Source organism: Lissotriton vulgaris, chromosome 11 (assembly GCF_964263255.1).
Source record: "Lissotriton vulgaris chromosome 11, aLisVul1.2, whole genome shotgun sequence".
Taxonomy (NCBI): Eukaryota; Metazoa; Chordata; class Amphibia; order Caudata; family Salamandridae; genus Lissotriton; species Lissotriton vulgaris.
This window is the reverse complement of record NC_141699.1, coordinates 75,275,508-75,300,179: the sequence shown is the minus strand read 5'-3', so window position 1 is coordinate 75,300,179 and position 24,672 is coordinate 75,275,508. Positions and strand designations below refer to the sequence as shown.

At 43.7% G+C, this 24,672-nt stretch overlaps 1 protein-coding gene across 1 annotated transcript in view; it reads right to left on the bottom strand.

The window, feature by feature from the left end:
• Positions 1-24,672, bottom strand: part of MAPK1 (mitogen-activated protein kinase 1) — a 352,914-nt gene that overhangs the window by 111,895 nt on the left and 216,347 nt on the right. Inside the window, exon 6 of the mRNA XM_086942728.1 lies at positions 23,327-23,458. Within this exon, the coding sequence (XP_086798854.1) occupies positions 23,327-23,458 (132 nt within the window). The remainder of the gene's footprint in view (positions 1-23,326; positions 23,459-24,672) is intronic.

Sequence of the window (24,672 nt, the reverse complement as noted above, 5' to 3'; positions counted from 1 at the left end):
TTGCACGCAGGAGCTGGAACAAGATCACAGCCGACCAGCTCGCGACCTCCTTGAGCAAGAACCCACCCACCAGCGCAACGAACCCCAGCCAAGCGGCCACCAATCTCACGAAGTGGATCAGCGACTTCGCAGACGAGCTCGCCCCCCTGAGGACCCCGCCTAGCAGACCCGGTAGCAAGAAAGCCCCATGGTTCACCGACGAAATCAAGAGCTCCAAGAAAAACTGCCGAGCCCTCGAGAGAACCTGGCGCAGCGACCCAACAACGGACAACATGACCGCCCTCAAGCTCGCCACCCGAAAACACCACCAACTCATCCACGCCACCAAGAAAACTGCATTCAAGGAACGACTGGACAACAACGCACACAACAGCAAGGAACTCTTCAACATCGTCAAAGAGCTCTCCAACCCCAACGCAGGAAAAAAACGACATCACCCCTTCGCAAGACCTCTGCAACTCCCTCGCCTCCTACTTCCACAACAAGATCGCGGACATACACAACAGCTTCAGCACTCAACCGACGAACGCCACGACCGAACCACCGCCCCCCACCACCACCCTCCGCGCCTGGACTCCGATCAGCACCGAAGACACCGTCCGCACGATGAACTCCATACACTCCGAATCTCCGACCGACCCCTGCCCTCACCACGTCTTCAACAAGGCCGACGCTGTCATCGCACCCCACCTGCGGGACATCATCAACACCTCCTTCGACACCGCTACCTTCCCGGAGAGCTGGAAGCACGCCGAACTCAGCGCTCTACTCAAGAAGCCATCGGCCGACCCCACCGACCTCAAGAACTACCGCCCCATCTCGCTGCTCCCGTTTCCTGCAAAAGTCATTGAGAAGTCCGTCAACAAGCAGCTGGACGCCTTCCTCGAGACGAACGGATCCCTCGACCCCTCGCAGTCTGGCTTCCGGGCCAACCACAGCACCGAGACCGCCCTGATCGCAGCCACCGATGACATCCGAGCGCTGCTCGACAACGGAGAAACAGCGGCCCTCATCCTCCTCGACCTCTCCGCGGCCTTCGACACTGTCTGCCACCGTACCCTAGTACAACGCCTCAGCAACGTCAGAGTCCAGGAGAAGGCACTGGAGTGGATCATCTCCTTCCTCGCCGGAAGGACACAGAGAGTCCGCCTCCCTCCATTCAGATCTGAAGCCACCGAAGTCATCTGCGGCGTCCCTCAAGGCTCCTCGCTCAGTCCAACCCTCTTCAACGTCTACATGAGCCCCCTCGCAGACATCGCACGCCAGCACAACCTCAACATCATCTCCTACTCCGACGACACCCAGCTGATCCTCTCCCTCACCAACGACCCCGCCACCGCCAGAGCCAACCTTCACGAAGGGATGAAAGAGGTAGCCGCATGGATGAAGAACAGCCGCCTGAAACTGAACACGGAAGTCCTCATCCTGGGATCCTCACCCGCCGCTTGGGACGACTCCTGGTGGCCCCCCGCCCTATGCAGCGCACCCAAACCAACAGACCACGCAAGCAACATGGGCTTCATCCTGGACTCCTAACTCTCCATGACCAGACAAGTCAACGCCGTCTCCTCGTCGTGCTTCAACATCCTGCGCATGCTACATAAGATCTTCCGGTGGATCCCCACCGAGACCAGGAAGACGGTCACCCAGGCCCTCGTCACCAGCCGTCTGGACTACGGCAACTCCCTCTACGCCGGCACCACCGCCAAACTCCAGAAGAGACTCCAGCGGATCCAGAACGCCTCAGCACGACTCATCCTGGACATCCCCCATCGCAGCCACATCTCCGGACACCTGAGAGACCTGCACTGGCTCCCGGTCAACAAGAGAATCACCTTCCGTCTCCTCACCCACGCACACAAAGCCCTACACAACCAAGGCCCAGGATACCTCAACAGTCGCCTCAACTTCTACGCTCCCAAACGCCAGCTTCGATCGACCAGCCGCACCCTCGCCGCCGTCCCCCGCATCCGAAGAGCCACCACAGGGGGACGGTTCTTCTCCTACCTCGCCGCCAAGACATGGAACTCCCTCCCCACCCACCTCCGCCTGACCCAGGACCACCTCGCCTTCAGTAAGCAACTCAAGACCTGGCTGTTCAAGCAGTAGCGGACCCCCCTCTCCCAGCGCCTTGAGACCCTCTGGGTGAGTAGTGCGCTATATAAATGCGATGATTGATTGATTACATATACATATACACATACACATACATACATATACACATACACATACATACATATACACATACATACATATACACATACATACATATACACATACATACACACACATACATACATACATATATATATATATATATATATATATATATACATACACACACACATATATATACATATACATACACACATTTACACACATACATTTACACATATGTAATTAATTGTGGAGAAGTGTGGCTCAGGGGTTAGAGGCGGCAGACCCGGAAGCTGAGATCGGCCCTGGACCAGGGTTCAATGCCTCGGCGGGTCTTGGGCTAAAACATTCCACTGACTCGATAATTCTCGCTGCGGTGCCTTCTTGACTCACGGGTTCACACTCTGCAACTCTGGGCAATAGCTTGCTTAATCTCCACAACGGCCCCTCGCGGAGGGATGCCTGGCTTTCACCTTGTGGATACCCTGCCAGGGTTATCTCACAGGGGAATACCAGGACGGGTTCCCTAAGCAAGCGCTTAGATACCGACCTCGGTCAGTGATTTGCGCTATATGCACACACAATATATATATATATATATATATATATATATATATATATATATATATATATATATATATATATATATATATATATATATATATATATATATATATATATATATATATATATATATATATATATATATATATATATATATAGTGCACTCCACAATCATTACAAATGGATGCCATTGAAGAAGGGATCGTAATCCCGAAACCGGTCTGGCTGTAGACTCAGATGGTGAATGTTTGTCTGCATCTCCTGCTGGCTGCTGCTCCTATGAAGAAATGGATCCAAAAATACCGATCTTGTGGCTTCTTCCTTTCAGGGCATAAACTCTTTGTCTGGATATATAGATATATATATATAGATATATATATATATATATATATATATATATACACACAATGCACATGTTAAAATCGCATAACTGTGTGCATCATGAACAATGGTAATCATAAATAATATAAAAAAGGTCAAAGGGTACCTGAAAATGTGCTCAAAGAAAAAAGGTGGCGTAGGACAGTCTGTCCAAACACCGCATCCTCTTGGCATGTAGATTGAAGGCAGTAATATCTCGTGAAAGTGTGGATATTTTTCCATGTCGCAGCACAGCAGATATTTCCTAGAGTCACTCCAGCGAACAATGCTGTAGACGCTGCCACAGTTCTTGTGGAGTGGGCCTTGACCTTTCTTAGCAATGGCCTGTTAGATTTGTCATGACAGAAATGGATTGTGGATGCTATCCATCTGGCAATTGTGACTTTTGTTACTGCTGTTCCCTGCATAGCCTGTCTGTAATCCACAAACAACTGATCGGATTTTCGAAAGGGCTTTGTTCTCTGTAGATACAACTTCAAACATCTTTTGATGTCCAGGGAATGTAAGATTCTTTCCGCTGGCGTAGACAGATTTGGAAAGAAAGTCCGAAACTTCACTGGTTAATTGAGATGAAACTGTGACGGCACTTTTGGTATAAATGAAGGATTAGTTTGGAGGGTCACAATCCTGAGAGAAATGCAAAAATGGTTCCTTTATGGGCAAAGCTTGGATTTCACTCACTCTTCTAGCAGATGTAAAAGCTAGGAGTAAAGCAACTTTCCATGTGAGAAATTTGAGCTTAGCCTTGTGGATGGGTTCGAATGGGTGTTTCATTAACTGCGTGAGGACTGTGTTACCAATCAAGTGGAGGAGATCGCACCGGAGAGAATGCTTGGAAGAGACCTCTCATGAATTGTCTGATTAATGAGGATTAATATAAAGAAGGAAGCTTAGCACCTTTTCTGAATCTGGAACGTGCGGCTAGAAGGACTTTAAAAGATGAAAAATTGAGTCTTGATCTAGCCAGATGCAACAAATAAGGAAGAAAGAATTTGTTCCGCAGGAGCTTCAATAAGATGAACATTGTGAGCCTCACATCAACAGCAAAATCTTTTCCATTTAAGAAGATACGTCTTAATGGTGCTCAGAGCTCGTGATTTAATTAGGATATCACGACAGTCCTGAGGGATGTCAAGATTTTGAATTCTATGAAGTCAGGAGCCATGCATGCAAATTTGGAGACCGAGGGTCTGGGTGCACCACTTGTCCCCTGTTCCTATACAGCATTGTTGGTGTTCGAAAAAGACTAATCAGTTGATCCTGGGAGAGCAACAGAAGTTCTTGGAACCAGAACTGTCGTGGCCACGGTGGTAAAATGAGGATGAGACTGCATCCCTCTGCTTTCATCTTGCGTAACACCCTCGGGATCAGAGGTACTGTGGGAAAAGCATAGGCACAAATCCCTGACCATCGCATGGACAGGGCATTCCCCCCTGATCCCTGTTGTGGATACCTGCTGGCGTAATATTGGCATTTCTTGTTCTGCTTTGTTGCAAACAAATCCAATGTCGGCTTGCCCTAACTCTGGAAAACTTTTTTCACTTGTGTGCTCTAGCTTCCACTCGTGACAGTCTGATAGGGATCTGCTGAGTGTATCCGCCAGGGTATTCCAGGGTATTGTGGAGGCCTCTGACATGGTCCGCCTTGAGGGTTATGTTGTGGAGTGTAACCCATTCCCACAATTCTTGAGCTTCTCTTGACAGAGTTGCTGACCTTGTCCCTCCTTGCTTGTCTATATAAAACATGCTGGTGGTATTGTCAGTCTGAACCAGCACCGATGAACCTGTAATTCTTGCTTGCAGAGATAGAAAAATTACTCGCAACTCCAGGCTGTTGATGTGCCTTTGTCTGTACTCTTGAGACCACTTGCCTTGTATCTGCCTCCATGGAGGCGTCTGTTAGAACAAAATCTGGGACCTCTTGAATGAAAGTGAGGCCTTCTGCTAGATTGGCCATCTGTGACCACCAAAGTAGAGTGTTTACCATGCGTGTTGTGACCTTGATGGTGTCGTTGAAGGAACCTGCAGCTTGTTGCCACTGAAGGTGCAGTTCTTCCTGTAGTGGCCTCATTCTGAGGCATGCCAAAGGGATGAGATTTATTGTTGAAGAGCACATTCCCAGAAGCGAAGCGAACATGCAGACAGAAACTTACTTTCTTCTTGAAATCAGAAGAGCTAGTTTCTGGAGACGAAGCGGTCGTTCGTGAGATAAGATGCCTTGCATTGGACGGTGTCCAGAAGAGCTCCAAGAAATGGAAGGACCTGCATTGGACCTAACAGATTTGTTTCTGTTCACAGTGAGCCCCAGAGAGTTGAAGAGGCGAAGAGACGTCACAGTAGCAGTCCTGACCACTTGCTCCGAAGGACCCTTGATTAAGCAATCATCTAAATATGGGAAGACTTGGATTCCTAGTGATCTTAATGTTGCTGCTACAAGAGCTAGGCACTTTGTGAAGATCCTTGGAGCCGACTTTAGATCAAATGGGAGCACTTTGAACTGATAATGGGCGCCAGCCACAGTGAAGCGGAGATATTTGCGATGTTTGGGATGGATTGGGACATGGAAATAAGCGTCTTCCATATCCAGAGAAGCCATAAAATCTACCTCGTTCAGGCAACCTAGAATCTCTGAAAGGGTGACCATGCAAAATCCTTGTTTCTTGAGAAATCTGATCAGGTTGCGAAGGTCTAGGATCGGTCGCCATTCCCCTGATTTCTTTTTGATCAGGAAAAAACTAGAATAGAAACTTGTCCGTTTCTGATGTGATGGGACCTTCTCTATAGCATTCTTGAGGAGCATTGATACAGCTTCTTTGAATAATAAGTGAAGACGAGAGGGTGGGGTCCCCTGGGCATAGTGGTAGGTGGCTTGCTGACAAATTCTAGGGCATGATCGTTTTTCACCAGGTCCGGAACCCATAGATCGGAGGTAATTTCTTGCCATTTGTCCACAAATGTTGAAATCTTCGCGTCCACGTGAAGGGGAAAAGTTGTGAATGGCGCCCTGCGGAGATCACTGTTTTTTGTTTGATTCACGTCCTTTATTTTGGGATAGTTTTCGACCTCCCTGGCGAGAGAAACCGGCCCTATTAGATTGGCGGTATGACGACTGGTAATTTCGTCGATATTGGGGCTGGTATTGTCTGTTTTGCTGTGTTTGATATCCTCCTATAGAGGAATAACCACGCCCCCTGGCACCTCTGAATGTCCCACGTTTGTATTGAAAAGAGCCTAAGGATCTAGCAGTGTCTGCATCGGTCTTTGCCTGTAGGGCTTCATCGATGTGCTTCCCAAACAACGATTCGCCATCGTAAGCCATGCCCAATATTTTTGTCTGGACTGAAGGTGGTGGCTTTAAACCAACCCTGGCGTCTAAGTACTGCCGCCCGGGCTAGCTGTCTGAAATTCGTATTGACAATATCCATTGAGCAATCGATTGTTTCTGATGCTGCCCGCTCACCCTCGAGTTAAATCTTCCGTGCTAACTGTCTTTTCTCCTCAGGAATGAGGTCAATCAGCCCAGCCATGTCCGACCACATTTGGCGATCGCAACGGCCTATGATCGCTAATGAGTTAGCAGCCCTGATGGAAGCAGCAGCCATAGTGGAAAACTTCTTCCCAATGAGATCAAGACGACGTCCCTCTTTGTCCGGCGGTGTAGTAATAGGCGTCGGGTTCTTAGACCTTTGCTGGGCCGCCTGGGAAATGACAGAATCTGGCCTTGGGTGTCCAATGAGGCAGGAGGGCCTATTGGCCAGTGCACAATACTTTATCTATCCGTGGAAGCACCGCAGGCAAGGACGCAGGATTTTTCATAATGTTGATACCCCCGTTCCATATATAATCAATTATTGTAACAGTCCTGGTAACTTTCCTAGACTCCTCCTTAAAATCATGAAGGAAACAGTAGGTCTCTTCCACCGTGACAGGAAGTTGAAACCTAGCAGCAGCCCGCTGCATGAGGTTGTGAAACCCACCTACATCCTCTGGTGGAGAATCAGATGGCAGAGGCGTTGGTGGCGAAGGCATAGGGATAATATACGAATCCCATGGATCCACATGAGGGTTTTCTGGCAATTCACCTTTTCAGATTCCCCATACGAGAAGTGTCCTGATCGTGAGGAAGTTGAAAAGGTTGGCGATCTTGAGGAGCCTCTGTACTCTGTGGCCTTGGTGTCGGAGCCTCAGGTGGAGGTACAGGATCTGGAACAGCCACAGGCAGAGGTGGTGGAATAACCTCCTGCGGGCGAAACCGCTGCCTATAATCAGCGAGCATGGCTTGCAATTCTTGGCGGCAGATGGCTGGTATCAGACTGCCGATATGGACTAGGATACATTGTGTGATGAGTAACAACAATGTCCTCTTGGTAATATTGTTCAGTGTACTCCTCTTCCTCTTCATCTTGACACTTGATATGCAGCTCAGAAGGATGACAAGCTACACCAAATGGTCCTTCATCTTGGTCATAATCATCATCCTCCTCTTGGGCATAAGTTTCTAGGAGGTGAGATAGAGTAAGAGGGGAAATATGGGAATACTCATGCCGTTGAAATGACTTAAGTTGAAAGGACCTTGATGAAACTGGCGTCTAATAAGTTGGAATACCAACCAAAGCCTTAGTTGGAGCAGGTAAAACCATTGTAGACTGAATGGTCGTCGACAGGATCTCAGTAGATGGACTTGTCTATGGACCCTCTGGTAGAATCATCAATGGAATCATCGTCGACTGGCTCGACGTCGAAGGGATCATTGTCGACTAGCTCGACGTAGACTGGTTCATAGTCGACGGGACTGTCAACTGGTTCATAGTCGATAGGACTGTCGACTGGTTCATCATCGACGGACTTGCGATCTTCGTTTATGGGACTGACATCGACAGGGAAGTAGTCGACGGCACAGCAGAAACTTGCGTCTTCGTCGACGATACCTCTCTCGTCGACAGTGGAAGCTTAGTCGACGCTACCTTCGTCAATGTATGTTTCGATGATGACTTCGTCGATGAGGCCTTCGTCAACGATTCTTCGACGACAGTCTTTTTAGAAGTTATAGAAGTCCTCGTTGACTATATAGTAGATGAAATAGTAGTAGAGATAGTCGCCATCGTCGGAGCAGAAGATGTGACGGAAATAGTCGACGATAGAGGGAAAGCCAAAGATTTTGAAAGGCTTTTACTCACTGTTTAATAAGAGTCTTTCTTAGATTCCTTGAGAGCAGAAGTCTGTGGAGACTGCGTAGGCCCCGATGAGGTAATAGAGTGGGAGGATTTAAGATGTTTTCTCCCCTCACTAGAGGAAATATCCTGTGACCTAGCTCTCTTGCTGGAAGTTGAGGCTCTATCATCCTCTTCAGCCGCAGAAGATTTAAGCCACAACAGGACTCTTGCCTCCCTATCCCTGTGAGTCTTAGAAGGGAAGGTATGGCAGATTTTACAATCTTTTGCCTCATGCTTCGGGTAGAGGCAGTAGATACAGTCCTTATGTTGATCATCAACATGGACTCTTCTTGTCGCAGGTTCTGCAGGCTTTAACAAGGCCTTCTTGTCAGACATTCTGAAGAAATTCCGAGTGGCACTCAGGGAGACTCCCTTCCACACGACGTGCGGTGAAAATCTGAGGAGAACTGGCTCTGCTGAGAGTGTTCTAGAGGGTGCTGATTGGTTCGGACCAATTCTTTGGTCTTTTTAGCATAATGATGTAGGTAGCCTGCTAAGATCTAGGCCTCAGGTCTTTTCTTTAGGGCCTACTACTATTATTTACCTATGGCACTGCTTTTTTATTATTTACCGTGGGACACCCGCCTCGGCGACGGGGAATGATTCAGGCTTGCGAATCTATGAAAGATACCCCAATGCTGGATAAATGATGTGTCCACTCAGACATTGGTCTGCCAAGGAAAATATCTGTGCATCAGCATTCATAAATGTAATGCAATTTGGTTGGTCGTCTAGGCTTTAATACCACACATCAATAGGATCCCAGACTAAATAAGACACTGCGACTGATGAAGAAATTAGTTACTTACCTGTAACTGTAGTCCTCCAGTATTGGAAGCTTTCATAGATTCACATGCTTGAATCTTTCCCAGTTGAGATAGGAATCCCCCCGGTATATTCATAAAGCAATAGGTATTAACTAGAAAAGGCATAGGCCTCAATAGTTGAGTAACATATCAGTAATTTTTAAGAGCAAACTTTAAGTTTTGACCAATGAGAATGGACCACCCTCGAGATGACTCCTTTGAGAAGGTCCAGTCCCTCAGATTTTTTTAGCACAAGTGCAATATATGATCACTGAAGTAAAGAGACAGGTGAGCTTCCCAGTACTGGATTCTTTAACAGTTTCATATGCTTAAATTAGAGTAAAGAGCAGCAAAATATCACATTTGAAGTCTTATAAGGGTTCCCAAAAAAAGCAAATAATGTTTGTATTTAGAGACGAAAGATTAATATAAAGGGAATGGGAACACATTTTGCATTGGAGACATACAAGTACATAAGCACTGAAAATGTGCGTAACTAACAAATGGATGGCAAAAAGACAGGATAACTCACCTTCAATAGTACAGATGTCAAAGCACTGCTTGGCCTACTGCTGCATCATTGTGAACTGCTTCATCCAAGCAGTAGAGCTGAGTAAATGTGTGGTGTTCTTCCGTGTTGCTGCACAGCAAATATCAAGGAGAGACACCGGCAAACAAATCTGTAGAAGTGGAAATAAATCTAGTAGAATGGGCACAAGCTCTTGCAGTTAAGGGTCTGCCTGCTTTATGATGGAAAAATGAATGCTGCTGGAAATCCATCTAGGAATGCCTTGCTTTGAGAGTGGAAGCCCCTATCTAGGAGTACTGAAGGCCACAAAAAGCGGAGTTATTTTGCCGAAACGTTTTTACTCCTGGACAAATAAAACTTAAGACATCCCTGACGTCTAAAGTTCGGAGCGCTCTTTCTGCTGATGTAGGGTTGGAAAGAAGGTTTTGAGAATGACTGGTTCTTTATGATTAAAGTCTGTAGGTTTCTCAAGAATGGATTTAAGGAATGTTTGGAGAAATACCCTCTTGTCTCTAAACTGGAGAAATAGGTCCTGAATGGTAAGCGCCTGGAGTTCACAAACTATTGTGGTTGATGCGATGGCAAGGCGGCGAACCAATTTCCAGGAAAGAAAGCGGACATTGTCTTGTGGATTGGCTCAAAGAGATGTTTCATTAGTTGAGGTAGAACAGTATTTCGCTGCAAATGTGGAGGTGCAGGCCTAATTGTGGGAAATGTCCGCAGGAGGCCCTTAAACTGCTTAATTATTCTGAAAGACCATAGGAAGAGCACCTCAAACGTGAAATGGCCACTAGATGGACCTCGACGGATTAATGAGACAAGCCTGACTGTAGGGGAGATATGGAAGAATTTCTTCCAGAGAGGAGGAAACCAGATGTACTTTAAATTTACTACACCAGATGCAGACTCTCTTCCATTTTGACACCAAGTCTTATTGGTGCGGTCAGCACAGGCCCTGGCTAGAATATCTCTGCAATCCGATGGGAATTTAGTATGTTGCAATTCAAGGTACTTAGGAGCAGTCCGATAAATAGAGCCACCTGAGGTCCGAATGAAGAACTTGGCCCTGGAGCATTGTCAGGAGAGTGGAGAACGATTTGAGCGGAATGTACCGGTCCTGAGATAAGTTACTCCGTGAACTAGTGAAGGCGTGGCCAGGATGGTGCAATGAGAAGTATCTTGCAAGGCTCTGCTTCCATTTTCTTGAGCACTTTGGAAAGTAGGGGAATTGTTGGAAAGGAGTGGGCAAAGGTGCCATACCATGCAATCGGAAAGGTAGTGCCCCATTAGCCCGGATGGGGATACCAGCTTGCATAAAACGGCATTTGCAGTTCTGGGGAGTTGCAAAGAGATCCAGCTTCGACCTGCTCTAGCGGAGAAAGATGTTGGTTGATGTAGTTCCAGCTCGTGGCAAGATGTTTGCTGAGAGAATCTGCTATGGTGTTCTGCTTTCCGGGAAGGTGCTCCTCTAGAAGATGCACCTTATTTGAAATGGACTATTCCCATATTTCTTGAGCTTCCTGGGAAAGTAGATGGGATCTTGTGCTACCTTCCTTATGTAGTGCATAGAGGTAGAGTTGTCTGTATGAAGGAGTACAGCCAAATTTCAGATTCCCAGGAGGAATCCCTGCAAGGCAAGATGGGTCGCCTTTAACTAACAGGCTGATGTGGGTTTGGCGCTGGTGTGGCAACCATTTTCTGCCAATTCGAAGATTCTGGATCTACTTTTTGCATGTTAAAAAGAAGCGAGAATAAAGGCTTCTTCCTTTTTGAGAAAGTGGGACTCGTCCAATTGCTCCCTTCTGCAAAATTGAGAAGATAAAGGTGTTTGTGAAGAAATGGCTGTGGAGGGTTTGGTTGGGTCCTTTAGAGAAATTCTGAAGTGTGTCCAAATTGATAAGTGGTAATATCCCGCCAATGGCTCAGGATGTTGGAAACTCTGCCTCTATGTCAAACTGGGTGAAGGTGGGGAGGATGTAGCCGGAACCTGTAATGCATCATTGTCGACAATTGGAATCTTTGCCTGCTCGTCCGGATTTTCTCTAGGCTGCGACCTAAAACCTAAAGTGAGGTACCTGAAGTTGGATGACCGACCCCATTGGGGTTGGCAGAAATCAACAAAAACTCTCGGCAGGCAAGACACTGGGAAGTGTTGCTTGGCAAGAAACATGTTGACCATTTAAAATTGTGCCACCCCTGAACATTATTTCATCAGTTTGCCACCCTTGTTTAATCGGGTTGGAGGTCTCGTTAATTGAAGTGTTTCTCTGGTGGCCACCCCTGAACATTATTTCAGCAGTGTGCCACCCTTATTTTAATTGGGTTGGAGGTCTTGCTGATTGAAGTGTTTCTCTGGAAAACCTCCATATTCCATTTTAATCCACTATTTAGAGCACACACCTTCTTCACACCTATCTAGACAACAAGGTGCCAAACCAAAACAGCACCTACCGTCACTTTGGAATAAAAGATCTCTGGCAAAGAGGCCCTCATAAGGAACCAGTCTGGTATTGGAGCGCCGACCTAAGGAGCATGCCCTATGATGAAGCATGGCACCCAGCCGGGTGCGTGAGGGCCCAAATTCCAATAGGGGGAACCCCTTATTTCTCCAAGAACCTTGGACTGAGGATCGCCCTGTCCTGTTGTTCCTTCCTTCTTACCTTCTGAGGAACTGCATACCTTCTTGTGTTGCTTTATGTTTTTTTGTCTAGCCATGGTAGAACTGCTGCCACGGACGCTGGTGTCTGCATAACTTTAATACCTTTCACCGTGATGTAATTGATAATGGGAATGGATCTGACAAACTTTTGTAAAGGGTTCTTTAAAGTCATATAAAAAAACCTTTTGCCTGCTTTGCTGGCATGGGGAAGTCAAACCTTTTAGCCACCATCACAAGGAGGTTGTGGCATCCTCCGAGGTCTTCTGGTGCAGAATCCACCGGAGGAGGAGCTGGTGATGATGGGAGTGGTAATCGGTAATAATCCCATTCTATAGCTGTGTCAGTTCACCATCACCCTATTCATCTGATGAAAAAATCTTAGATAGTGAATGTTTATGGTGTATGCTGCATTGGCGGAGACACTGGCAGCAGTCTTGAAGGGAAAGATTGTGTAGACTGCTTAGTTGGTGATTTCGGGAAGAGGGAATATTGGTGCTGTAGCAGGTGCAGAAGGAGGGAAACACCTACAATAGTCAGTTAACATGCACTGTACATCTGAAACTAAGAATTATGGTAAAGCAACTATTTCCTCTTGGTACTGATACTGGAGGTAACATTTGAGAATCATAGTAACATTGGCCATAGTATTGCTCATCATCCTCTGGCTCATATTTAACATGTAGCTCGAAGGGGCTGTGTGCAACCCTGAAAATACCATCCTCTTCAGAATCTTCATCTAGAAGTTGGCAAGAGAGGGGGGATTTTACTTGGTAAAGTATGAGTTGGAGTTAAGAGTAGATTTGCGTTCTGCTGTTTTTTGCTTCGTCAACGACGTTAGAAGTCTGTGCCAATTCCTTCGATGGTAAACCAGAGGATGAGCGTGCAGGGACTTAGTCGGCGGGGACTGTCAACGGCGATGGCAAAGATCTCGCAGATTGTGGGATCTTCGTTGGCGATGCACCCTTCGCCAACGGCAGAGATCTCGATGATGGAGTCTTTGACGATGAAGAGGTCTTAGTCAATGGTGGAGTTTGATGATGACGAACCCTTAGTCAAAGGTGGAATCTTTGTCGATGATGGTAGCTTAACTGAAAGCAGAGCGGTCAACTCCTGTGCTATTGCTGAAGATAAGAGTTATATTCACAGACGGCATAGGGCTGTGGCTCGTTGACAAGGAAGTGGTCATAGGAGAGGCTGTTGAAAATGTAGATGAAGATTACGTACCAGCTGCAATGGTCTTCGTGATAGAGCTGGTTTCCTCATCGGCAGTGATACACTTGTTGACTAACAAGTCATTGACTGTACCGATGACTGTCTCTTGAAGGAATGATTGATCTGAGGAGTAGATGTAGATGGCCCAGATATCGTTTGAGAATTTGAGGTGAGAATGTTGAGGAGATGCTTTTCCTTCAGGTTTGCTCACAGAATGAGCAATGAGAGAATTTCTAGCATGGTTGCTAGGAGGCTGAGAAAGAAGTTGAAGAGGCTATGTCTCTTCTGAGATCTTCTATAAGAGGTTGATTCCTTGCTATCAGAATCAGAGACAGGGTCCTCTAGATGTAAGCTTTTGCAGCCATAAAAGTAGTCTCACCATTTTTTAGGGATTTGGCAGGAAAAGTCCAGCATACCTTTCTGTCCGTGGCTTTGTGAGCAGGACACAGGCAATAAATAATCCTTGTTTGGATCATCTGTATTAATCCTCTTTTCCCCCACAGGTGGCACAATCTCAGTAGAGAGCTTTCCCTGCTTTCTTTTGACAAAGTTGAGACAGATTTACTTGCAAGAACAATTACCCAGATATACCCAAGGCAAGGTTCTAAATACTTCTGTATCTGTAAAGAAAATATATATATACACATACATATGTACACATATATACACATACATACGTACACATATATACACATACATACGTACACATATATACACATACATACACATATATACACATACATACACATATAAACACATACATATGTACACATATATACACATACATATGTACACATATATACACATACATATGTACACATATATACACATACATATGTACACATATATACACACATACATATGTACACATATATACACACATACATATGTACACATATATACACATATACATATGTACACATATATACACATATACATATGTACACATATACATATGTACACATATATACACATATACATATGTACACATATATACACATATACATATGTACACATATATACACATATACATATGTACACATATATACACATATACATATGTACACATATGTACACATATAGACACATACACACATATACACACATATACATATGTACACATATGTACACATACACACATACATGTACACATATATACATATGTACACATATATACATATGTACACATATATATACATATGTACACATATATACATATGTACACATATATATACATATGTACACAGGCGTGGCCAGTGGCGTGGCGATGGGGTCTTGCTTCTCCCCCAGCTACGCCTGTTTAGTGGTTGGCTGGTGGGAGGAGCAGACACTCAGACAAGAATTGTCCTCAAAATATGGCAACATCATAATAGTGTGGTTACGTTTTATAGACTACGTTTTTGTCTTGTGGAAAGGGGATAATGAAAGTGCCAATGCTTTTATACATGACATTAATGTGAACCAAATGAATCTGAACTTTACTTCGAACAAAAGCTGTAATGAAGTAGATTTTTTGGACACAAAAGTTTATGTAGAAAATGGTGAACTAAAAACAACTCTGCAAAGAAAAACCACAGCCGGTAACTCCACGTTACATGCCTCAAGTGCCCATCCCAGACACTTAATTGATAGCATTCCCTATGGTGAGCTTCTTAGAATAAAACGCATATGCAGCGATGAGAAACAACAAAATATGTGCATGCGAGAAGCTGTGGAAAGATTCCGTAGGAGAGGCTATACGGCAAAAAATCTACAAAGGGCTTTGGATAAAGCCAATAGTAGACCCAGGGAATACAAAGAAAGTACTCCGCATGAAAGTGAGGAAACTTCAAATACACCCAGGCTAATACTAACCTACAATAACCAGCATCGCCAAATTCGATCAATATTTAATCGAAATTGGGCAATAGTGCAGACAGATGCAGTCATGGCACCGGAGTTGCCTCAAAAACCCACAATAACTTATCGGAGAGGCATCTCCATGAAAAGTGAAATAGCCAAAAGCATCCCAGACGCGGGTACCAAAAAGAAGAACACTCTTTGGTTACCAGAAAAACAGGGTTTTTACAAATGCTCGTCCTGTCGGGCTTGTAAGTTTGGTATGACAACCAAAAAATACACCACACCATTCAGCCCGAAGGATTTCAAAATTCAGGGATGCTATGACTGCAAAACTGAATATGCAGTCTATATTCTGACGTGTACTTGCGGGCTCAGATATGTGGGAAGTACCAAGCAGCAAGTACACGTCAGAATTCTGCAACACTTGCGTGCTATCGTGAATAACGATAGCACGTATCCGGTCGCAAGACACTTTAAGGCAATCCACCAAAACAATCTAGCGGATTTAAAATATTTTGTCATCGGAGCTGTAAATGAGAATCCGCGTGGTGGAAATAGAGAGAAGTGCCTGAGGCAGCTGGAATCTAAATTTATTGTAGAATTAGATAGTAGACAGCCCAATGGTTTAAACAATACGGAGGAATTACATCATTTCCTTTGAGGTCTTATCCATTGGTTAGATTTTTCCGATAATGTATTTCAGAATCCCGTATCTTACCATGAAGCCTAATATTACTGTGGCCCCAGCTCCTTTTCCATTCATTTCAATATTGGTTTTAGTCTTTCACATTATAAGTATAAATTATTTTTATCTTATAACTTTTAAAAACACATATCTTGCTAACATCAAGATTTTTGATAAATAAGAGCACTGAATTCATGAAATTGGGTAAATATCACTTCGAAATTGTTAGCACTTTACTCGAGGAAATACTTCTATGCTGCTATAAAACAATTTTGCACTGGTTTTGTAATTTTGCACATTGCTCTATTTTGCACAACTTTTATCCTGACCAGTTCAGGCCAATGAGGTTAGGCCCATATGAAATCATGGAATTTATTCCGATATACATGTGTATTTAATTGTGAAGTACCAATATTTTTATAGTATATTTCTATTTTTATATTGTATATGACATGCATATTTATTATATATATATTTTTTTTTTTAAAAGAGATATATATTTTTGTATGTTACAGGTGCATTCATGCATATTTATTGAAGTATACACTAAAAGTGGCCAACCTGTCAAATGATATTATGTTTTGTGCCAATATACCAATACAATTGTGCATTATGTTATATACATTACAAAATGAACCGGCATTTATGCTGTCAAGTTGTTCCAAGTCAATATGCTAAGCAATTGATTTCAGGTTTTGTTTAAAAACTACAAGACCCAGCATGCATATGTATATAGTATTTCTTCTATTTTTTTATATCACTTAGATGAGGTGAAAGCATCACACCAAAAAATGTATAAAAACTAAAAGCGGACCATCTGTTTGTCGATTGAGAAAGAATACGGAGGTATTCGAAACGCGTCTGACAAAACTTTAAAAATAAAAAAGGCCTGCATTTCCACGAAAACTGGAGTCTGTATTTCGTCCTTTGGCTGTGTTCCGGCTGGGCACTGCAGAGAGGTTCGGAGATATATATATATATATATATATATATATATACACACATACACACACATTGCTTCCAGTAGTTGCATGAAGCAGCATGCTGCCAGAACGCCAAGGGTGCCTGTGACACGCCTGCACCCAAGCATTGTATTCATTAAAGTAAATCCTCTGTATGTTCCAGAAAAAGGAAGGAGAAAGTGCTCAGGAAGAAATGTGCGCTTGTGATGGTTGTGTCCCTACTGCTCGAGGGATGTCGCATTTAGGTCTAGTATGGACCAATTGGTCCCTCAGATGTTGTCCTCTCTTGAATGCAAATAATGGGAGGGCAGTGTGTCTATGCCTGTATTTAAAATTCCCCAATGCTTTCTTACAATTTTTTGAATTTGATTGGACTGGGTGCAAAAAGTGTTAACACATGTCATTCGTTCTTGTTTTGGCTTAGGGGGCAAAATTTCAACAAACTCTCCCTATTGTTATTTGAAGCCCTTTTCTTTGATTTCCGAATGAGGCGGTTAGGATATTGTTTAACCGCCAGATCTGCTTCCAGACTATTAGCATGGAATTCGAATGCGGACTTAGTAGAGCAATTCCGTTGTATTCGCAAGAATTGCCCGTAGGGCAGATTATCCCGTAGCGCTTTAGGGTGGCAACTTTCATAGCTAAGTAACGAATTTCTAGCCAACTGTTTGTTGTTATATTCTATCGTGAACTTGAGAAATTGATTTCTCTCATTGAGCCACTCATGGAAGTTCTTTAACTCGTCCACGTTACCTCGCCACACTACTAGAACATCATCGATGTAACGTTTCCACAGGCGCAGACACCCTAGGAAAGGATTGGTGTCTGCGAAGATGTGGTCCTGCTCAAACCTGTGTACGTATAAGTTCGCGAGACTAGGGGCAAAAACACTGCCCATGCTAGTCCCACGGATCTGTAGGTAGAGAGAGTCTTCAAACTGAAAAAAGTTTTCAGGCATTGCCAACGTCGCCAGCGTCATGATTAGTCTGACTGGAGTTTTGGAATTAAGCTCTCTCTCAGCCAAAAAAGACCCTCAATGACTTCAAGAGTTTCCATCTGGGGTATCGATGTATATAAACTCTCGACATCAAAGGACACCAAGAGGTCTACATCCCTGTCATATTCAATCTCAGGTAAAATCCTGAGAACATCCTTGATGCAGGGGTTGCGCTGAGTGCTGCAGGGGTTGCGCTGAGTGATGCAGGGGTTGCACGTGAGTCTAACAGGGGCAGAAGGGCAGAAAAAACAAGGGAAAAACTAACAGAGGGCAGGAGGGCACAAAAAACAAGTCTAACAGGGGCAGAAGGGCACAAAAAAGCGAGTCTAACAGGGGCAGAAAGGCACAAAAAAGTGAGTCTAACAGAGGGCAGAAGGGCACAAAAAAAACGCGGCCACGAACTGAAATTAAATAAACGCGTCCGCAAAATGAAAAAACGAGGGGTGAGGGTGGTGAGAGGGGAGGGTGGTGGGAGGGGGCAGAGGGGGGGGAACGGGGGGCACAGGGGGAAAGGGGGGGCACAGGGGGGAGAGTGGTGAAAGGGGAGAGTGGTGAAAGGGGAGAGTGGTGAAAGGGGAGAGTGGTGGGAGAGGGGAAAGAGTGTTGAGAGGGTAGAGTGTTATCGCATTTGTTATGCAACATGTTTAGTTTTAACGTGACTTAGATGTATTGATATAACAAATAATTGTTTTTTCTAAAATATTTAATACTTAAATAAAAGTAAAATAAAAGTAATTTTAATTTATAATGGCAATTGTTTTTTCTAAAATATTTAATACTTAAATAAAAGTAAAATAAAAGTAATTTTAATTTATAATGGCAATATCTTAATGTTACTTGATGCGGTGGTGTCCCGAGTGATGCGGTGGTGTCCCCGAGTGATGATGCGGTGGGGTCCCCGAGTGATGGTGTCCCCGAGTGATGGTGTCCCCGAGTGATGGTGTCCCGGTGTGGTGGTGTCCCCGAGGGATGCGGTGGTGTCCCCGAGGGATGCGGTGGTGTCCCCGAGGGATGCGGTGGTGTCCCCGAGGGATGCGGTGGTGTCCCCGAGGGATGCGGTGGTGTCCCTTATTGATGCGTGGGGGTGTCCGTAAGTAGTGTGCCGGTGTCCATGAGTGAGGTTAGGGTGTCCCCAAGTAATGCGGTGTTGGCCATGAGTGTTGCCCCAGAGTGATGTTTGTCTATAAAATGATTTGTAAAATGTGAATGAGAATGTGAGCATGTTTACATAAAAAAGTAGAAACGAGTTTGGGCGCGTAAATTTCAAAAAAAAAAAAAAAAGTATTGTAAGTAAATAAATGTAAAGCACATGCTAAAAGCTTAAATATCAACTTTTTCATAAATACCCAGTGGCTAATGCAGGTGCAGAGATTGTATTATTTACCTTTCACAGATTTCAAATGTGACATTTTGCATTTTTTCTATGGATGGGCTAGGTATTATTTCCCACAAAATAATAGTGTCTATTTTTAGAATGAGCATGTAGTGTGCTGAAATGCTCTTATTCCGTCTGAGAGGCGAAGCCCCCTTTCCACGTGGCTGCTAACCTGAGAACTTTTCAGAAGGTGCCCCATCATCCGTGGCGCCCGTCCCCCCTCTCGCAGATATGCAAGGCAGGGCTTCTTTTGTCTTGCAGGCGTACGAGGAAAAGGTGTGAATTGGCGATTGCCCAGGCAATACTGCATGAAAACGGGCCTAGACCTTGACACTCCCAGCTCCAGGCGAGTCACTTTCAGCCCCTCGCCTAGGTGTCTCCAAGTGTACTGCAGTCTCAATAAACACACTCACCCCGACAAAAGCATAGCATACAGGGAATGCTGTGCATTGAACGATAACCTTTATCAGAGCTGTATCCCTTCACCATCCTTTCACTCATGTAAAAAGGCGCAACTTGCGTTGTAAGGACTGTTAAGGAGATGTCCTACGAAAGGAATTATATTGCAATTCAAAGACAAAACGTATTTCCTGAAAACTGTGACAGTGTAACATTATCTTAAATGAGTGTTCATACACAAATGCTGACTTTCGCCATGCCAAAGTTTGTGTGATTTTGGAGCTTGACCTTTTCCAAATGTTGCCATCTTTCGTAAAAAACTCTTAAAAGAGCACTCCGCAAGCAGCATTTCTTTTAGTAAAGACTTTCAGTGAGCTGGTCTTTGCATGGGAGCCAAAAGGAGCAGGGGAGTGAGCGAGTGGGAGGGAAGCCTGGCGACAGGGGGCTGGGGAGGTGATCCCTTTGAAGGCATTGCGCAGAGGGGGGTGGGGAGATGAGGCGGGGGAGAGCGCCTTTGAAATGCGGCTGGGGAGCAAATGGTAAGTTCGTGCACGAGCACCTGCACTTGCCGAAATCTGGCCGCCTGGTTCAGCTCCTGTTTTGGCCACTATAGATCGACCATCTGCAATGCGCACGCGCATTGGCAGAGGTGGACCTAAAAACTAAACCGGCCAATCCCAAGTTTTTTTCCGAACACTAGTCAAAACTTGAAATGCATATAATAGTCTTAAACCTAATTTTCTTAAAATAACCAAATTTTAACTGCCAGAACAAACTAATCACCAAGAGTCAATTTAAAATCTGACAGGATAGTTTTGTGTGAAACCACTTCTTGAGTCGGGCCAAACAATAGAGGGATTATTTGTTGCAGGGCGGAGGCACAATAGTACAGCTGAAAGTTTGGCACTGCCCAGCCACTTTCCTCTCTTGAAAGGGAAAGAAACTTCAGAGCCCTTCGTGTTCTGGCTTAGGCCCATAAAATCTCCCGATCATACTATCTAGACCCTTAAACCATAGGTTATTCACCTCAAGAGGTATTGCTCTGGAAAAAATACAAAATTCTTGGAAGAATCATCATTTTAATAAAATTACTCATGTCAATCAATGCAAGTCTGAGGTTATTCCACCTTAACAGCTCGGTCTTAGTTTTATTCATTAGCGGGGCTAGGTTACACTCTACCACTTTATCCATATCTGCATTAATATTAACACCCAAGTATACTGTATTCAATACTACCGGTGTATCAGCAAACCGAATGTTCTCATGTATAAGTATCTTTGTTTTGTCCCGAATGAGGATGCAACCTGCCATACGGCCAAATCGATCGCCCTCCGCTTCAATTTCCTTTAATGCCCGGGTGGGATCTGGAGTAACAGCTAGATCTGCGTATGCCAGATTTTTAGTGTCCCACCCACTGGTGGACATCGGTATGCTTAAGACATTACCTTTAATTCAAGGACTCAAAGGATCGATATAAAGGGCAATGAGCAGGGGGGAAAATGGGCATTCCTGCCTGGTTCCTCGTTGGATCTCTGCTATCCCTTATTCTCCCCCCCCCCATTAGTGAAATTTTAAACTTAGGGTTCATATATAATGTCTTAATCCATCCAATAAATTCACGCCCCAGTTCCTTCCTCTCCAATGCTGTCCATAGATAAGACCAGGAGACCCTATCAAACGCCTTCTCAGCGTCTAATATAAAGGACATAGGGTCTCTGAATTTTAGCCATATCAATAGTGTAATCCCCCCGAAGAATGTGGTGTATCGTTCCTATTCCCCGAATAAAACAGTGTTGTACCGGCGAGACAATTTTCTTTATGATTTCAGCTAACCTAGAGGTTAAGATTTTTGCATAAACTTTGGTGTCACAATTGATTAAGGTTACTGGTCGATATGACTAACTCCGGCACCAGTTTGCCTTGTTTTTGGGAAAACCACAATCTTAGCTGAGGCCCATGAATCTGGAGGAGGAGAACCCATCTGGATAGCTAAAAATACACCAAACATTTATTGAGGCTTGTGGCAAAAGTTTTATAATATTCCCCTGGAATAAGATCTGTCCCTGCAGCTTTTCCAGATGCTAATCCAGAAACTGCAAGTTTAATCTCTCCTGCAGAGATCGGTTGGTCTAAAAGCTTGCGATCCTCTCGGTCTTCAGAGCTTCAGTCTAAATAGGACTCCTGGGTCTACAGTATCTTCAGCATATAATCGTTGATAATATCTCTGAAAGGCAGAGCGTATCCAACCTACATTGAGATAAATCCGAGCTCTGGGTCTTTTATTTGCTTGCTATCCCCATCCATTGCCTGTTGTCTGGCACAGAAAGCTAGTTTGTGCCCCACCTTTTCATTAAATTCATACGTTTTGGTCTTCTAAGCTGTATACTTTTCGGCCGCTTTTTTAGTGGAGATTTTCCCTATTGTTGTTTCAGCGGGTAAAACCCAGAGCTGGGCATCTTCGATATCTAATCCAGCCGAGAGCATCCACAGAGCCCACCTCAGCCCGCGATAACACCCGAGAGTTCCTGCAAGTGCTTCTTCTCCCCTTTCTGTCTAGTGAAGCTAAATCTTGCAGTTTCCCGCGAACCCCCGCTTTAAATGCATTCCATACTATACTAATAGCGGTTGGTCTCAAAATTTTCAACCATGAATATTGGAATCTACTTCATCATATGCATGACAGTCCTAGTCTAACAAAGCCCTCTCGAAAGTCTAGCCCCTTTTACTTTATGGAATAGCTTTAATATCTCATTTTAGCACTAAGGGGTTGCAGTCAGACATAACCTGTGGTTATATGAATATTCTGGAAGCTTGCACCAACCGACTAGATACAAATAATCTGGAGAGTTGTCAGTGACAGTCTCGTAAATACAACACAGTGTAAAAGAACCTCCAGAATAAATGCATTTTGCAATAGCTCATCTACCATTTTTATCTGCCCTGGCTCTAGTATAATTTGATATCCCGAAAATTCCAATAGGTCTTTTTGGGACCCCTCCACCTGAGTTTCCTGCAGGCAGATTAGGTCAGCTTTTAAATCCTGTAGGGCTAAATTTACACTTTGCCACTTTCGAAAGTTATTCAGACCACAAATATTGACTGTAGCTATTCTTAAGCTAGTCATCCTTTAATATAATGCAGCATAACCTGATAATAACCAGCCCGCACTAACACAGCCCGACAAAAAGTGCTTGATCCCCCAGAAGCCATAGATCATACCCCCACCCCTCCCTCTAATGAATGCCCCCCACCTTGCCACCCACGCCCGTCATGAGCAAAAGGGTCAATCCTGACCCTGGAGAAGGTGCTTACCAACGAGCCGCTCCTACCCCCTTAACCCTAACCCAATCCAGCAAACCCCAACAAAATCCTACCAAACCCTAGAAGTACGTTTTTCTATTGAAAAAAGTTATTACAGGATCCTGAGGGCAGATGGAGATGTTCAAAGTTCATGACCATCAGAAATAATCCTGAGACAAATCTTTATTTATAGTGGAGACTTAAAATTACTGTGACTCATCAAAAGAGAATTCTGTATACACTACCTTTGGGATCGGCATTTTGGAAAAGCCTATTCCAAGGAACCTTGCTTTTGTGCGGGAGGGAAAGCAAATAGTTTCTGGCTTTTAAATTAATTATGCAATTCAAGTCCTCCTGAGAAGGCGACCCAAGGATACCTGTAGGAAACAAACATTTCCAAGATTACACAGTTGTAAATAAATTATAAATACAGTAATAAAATAGCACCAGCATTAAAAATCTAAGTCTTCACTGCCATTTTACAATCTCCACAGTGCATCCATCTTAACATACAAACATGCCAACAGTGTATCATTTATCCGTCAGAACTATTTTGATTCTAAATTTTCAACTATAGCAAGTCTAATCTGCTTCTTGAACAAAGCATTCCCAGTCATGCAGCGAAGCATATTCCAGACAACCCAGAAATATGCAGCAACAGACTTCGCATGCAGTCTACAGGGCAAAGAGGAAAACTAGCAGCAGAGAGGCTCTATGTTCATACACAAACATGTGTACGTGATTTCTTATGTACTATTGTTACCCACATTCATTAGGAATTAAAAAATATAACTGGCTTATCCGCTGAGTAGACTTATGCCATCCCAAATGAGTAATTAACCCACATTTCTGTAAATCCAAAACCTACAAAGCACATTAGAAAATTAAAAAATAATGTTATTGAGAATTCAGCTCAAAATACAATATGTAAATACAGAGTAAGGTGCAAAGTGCACAAGTGTTCGAGATGACTTCCTATTAACGGTATGACAATAAAATCTATATATATATATATATATATATATATATATATATATATATATATATATATATATATATATATATATATATATATATATATATATATATATATATATATATATATATATATATATATATATATATATATATATATATAAATATAAATATGTCAATCTAAAAAAAATTCAACCGTTACAATTCTTAACAGCACAGATTATCCCAAAAAAATGATATAATGCATTTACTCAAGTAACAAAAAAATACAAAATAAGATGTATAGGTGCTCAATATGGAATAGAGTTAACAGCATAGCATAGAAATATACATAAAGCAATCTTTGAGAAGTATAACTGTCCTACTTAGAGTCCCAGAACACCTATTCAAAAACCATATACTGCACCGTTTCTCTACTAATCTTTTAACCCCGGAACCAAGACTAATTTCCAATGGAGATTCAAAGTTTTTCAAATTTCCTAAATTAACCTGATCTTAATGCATATCTTCTCTCTAATTCATTAACTTTAATAAGCTTTGCTCTCCATGCTTGAAAAAAGGTACCTTATTACTATGCCAGTTTTGGAGGATTAAAGATCTTCCCACTAAGGTGGAT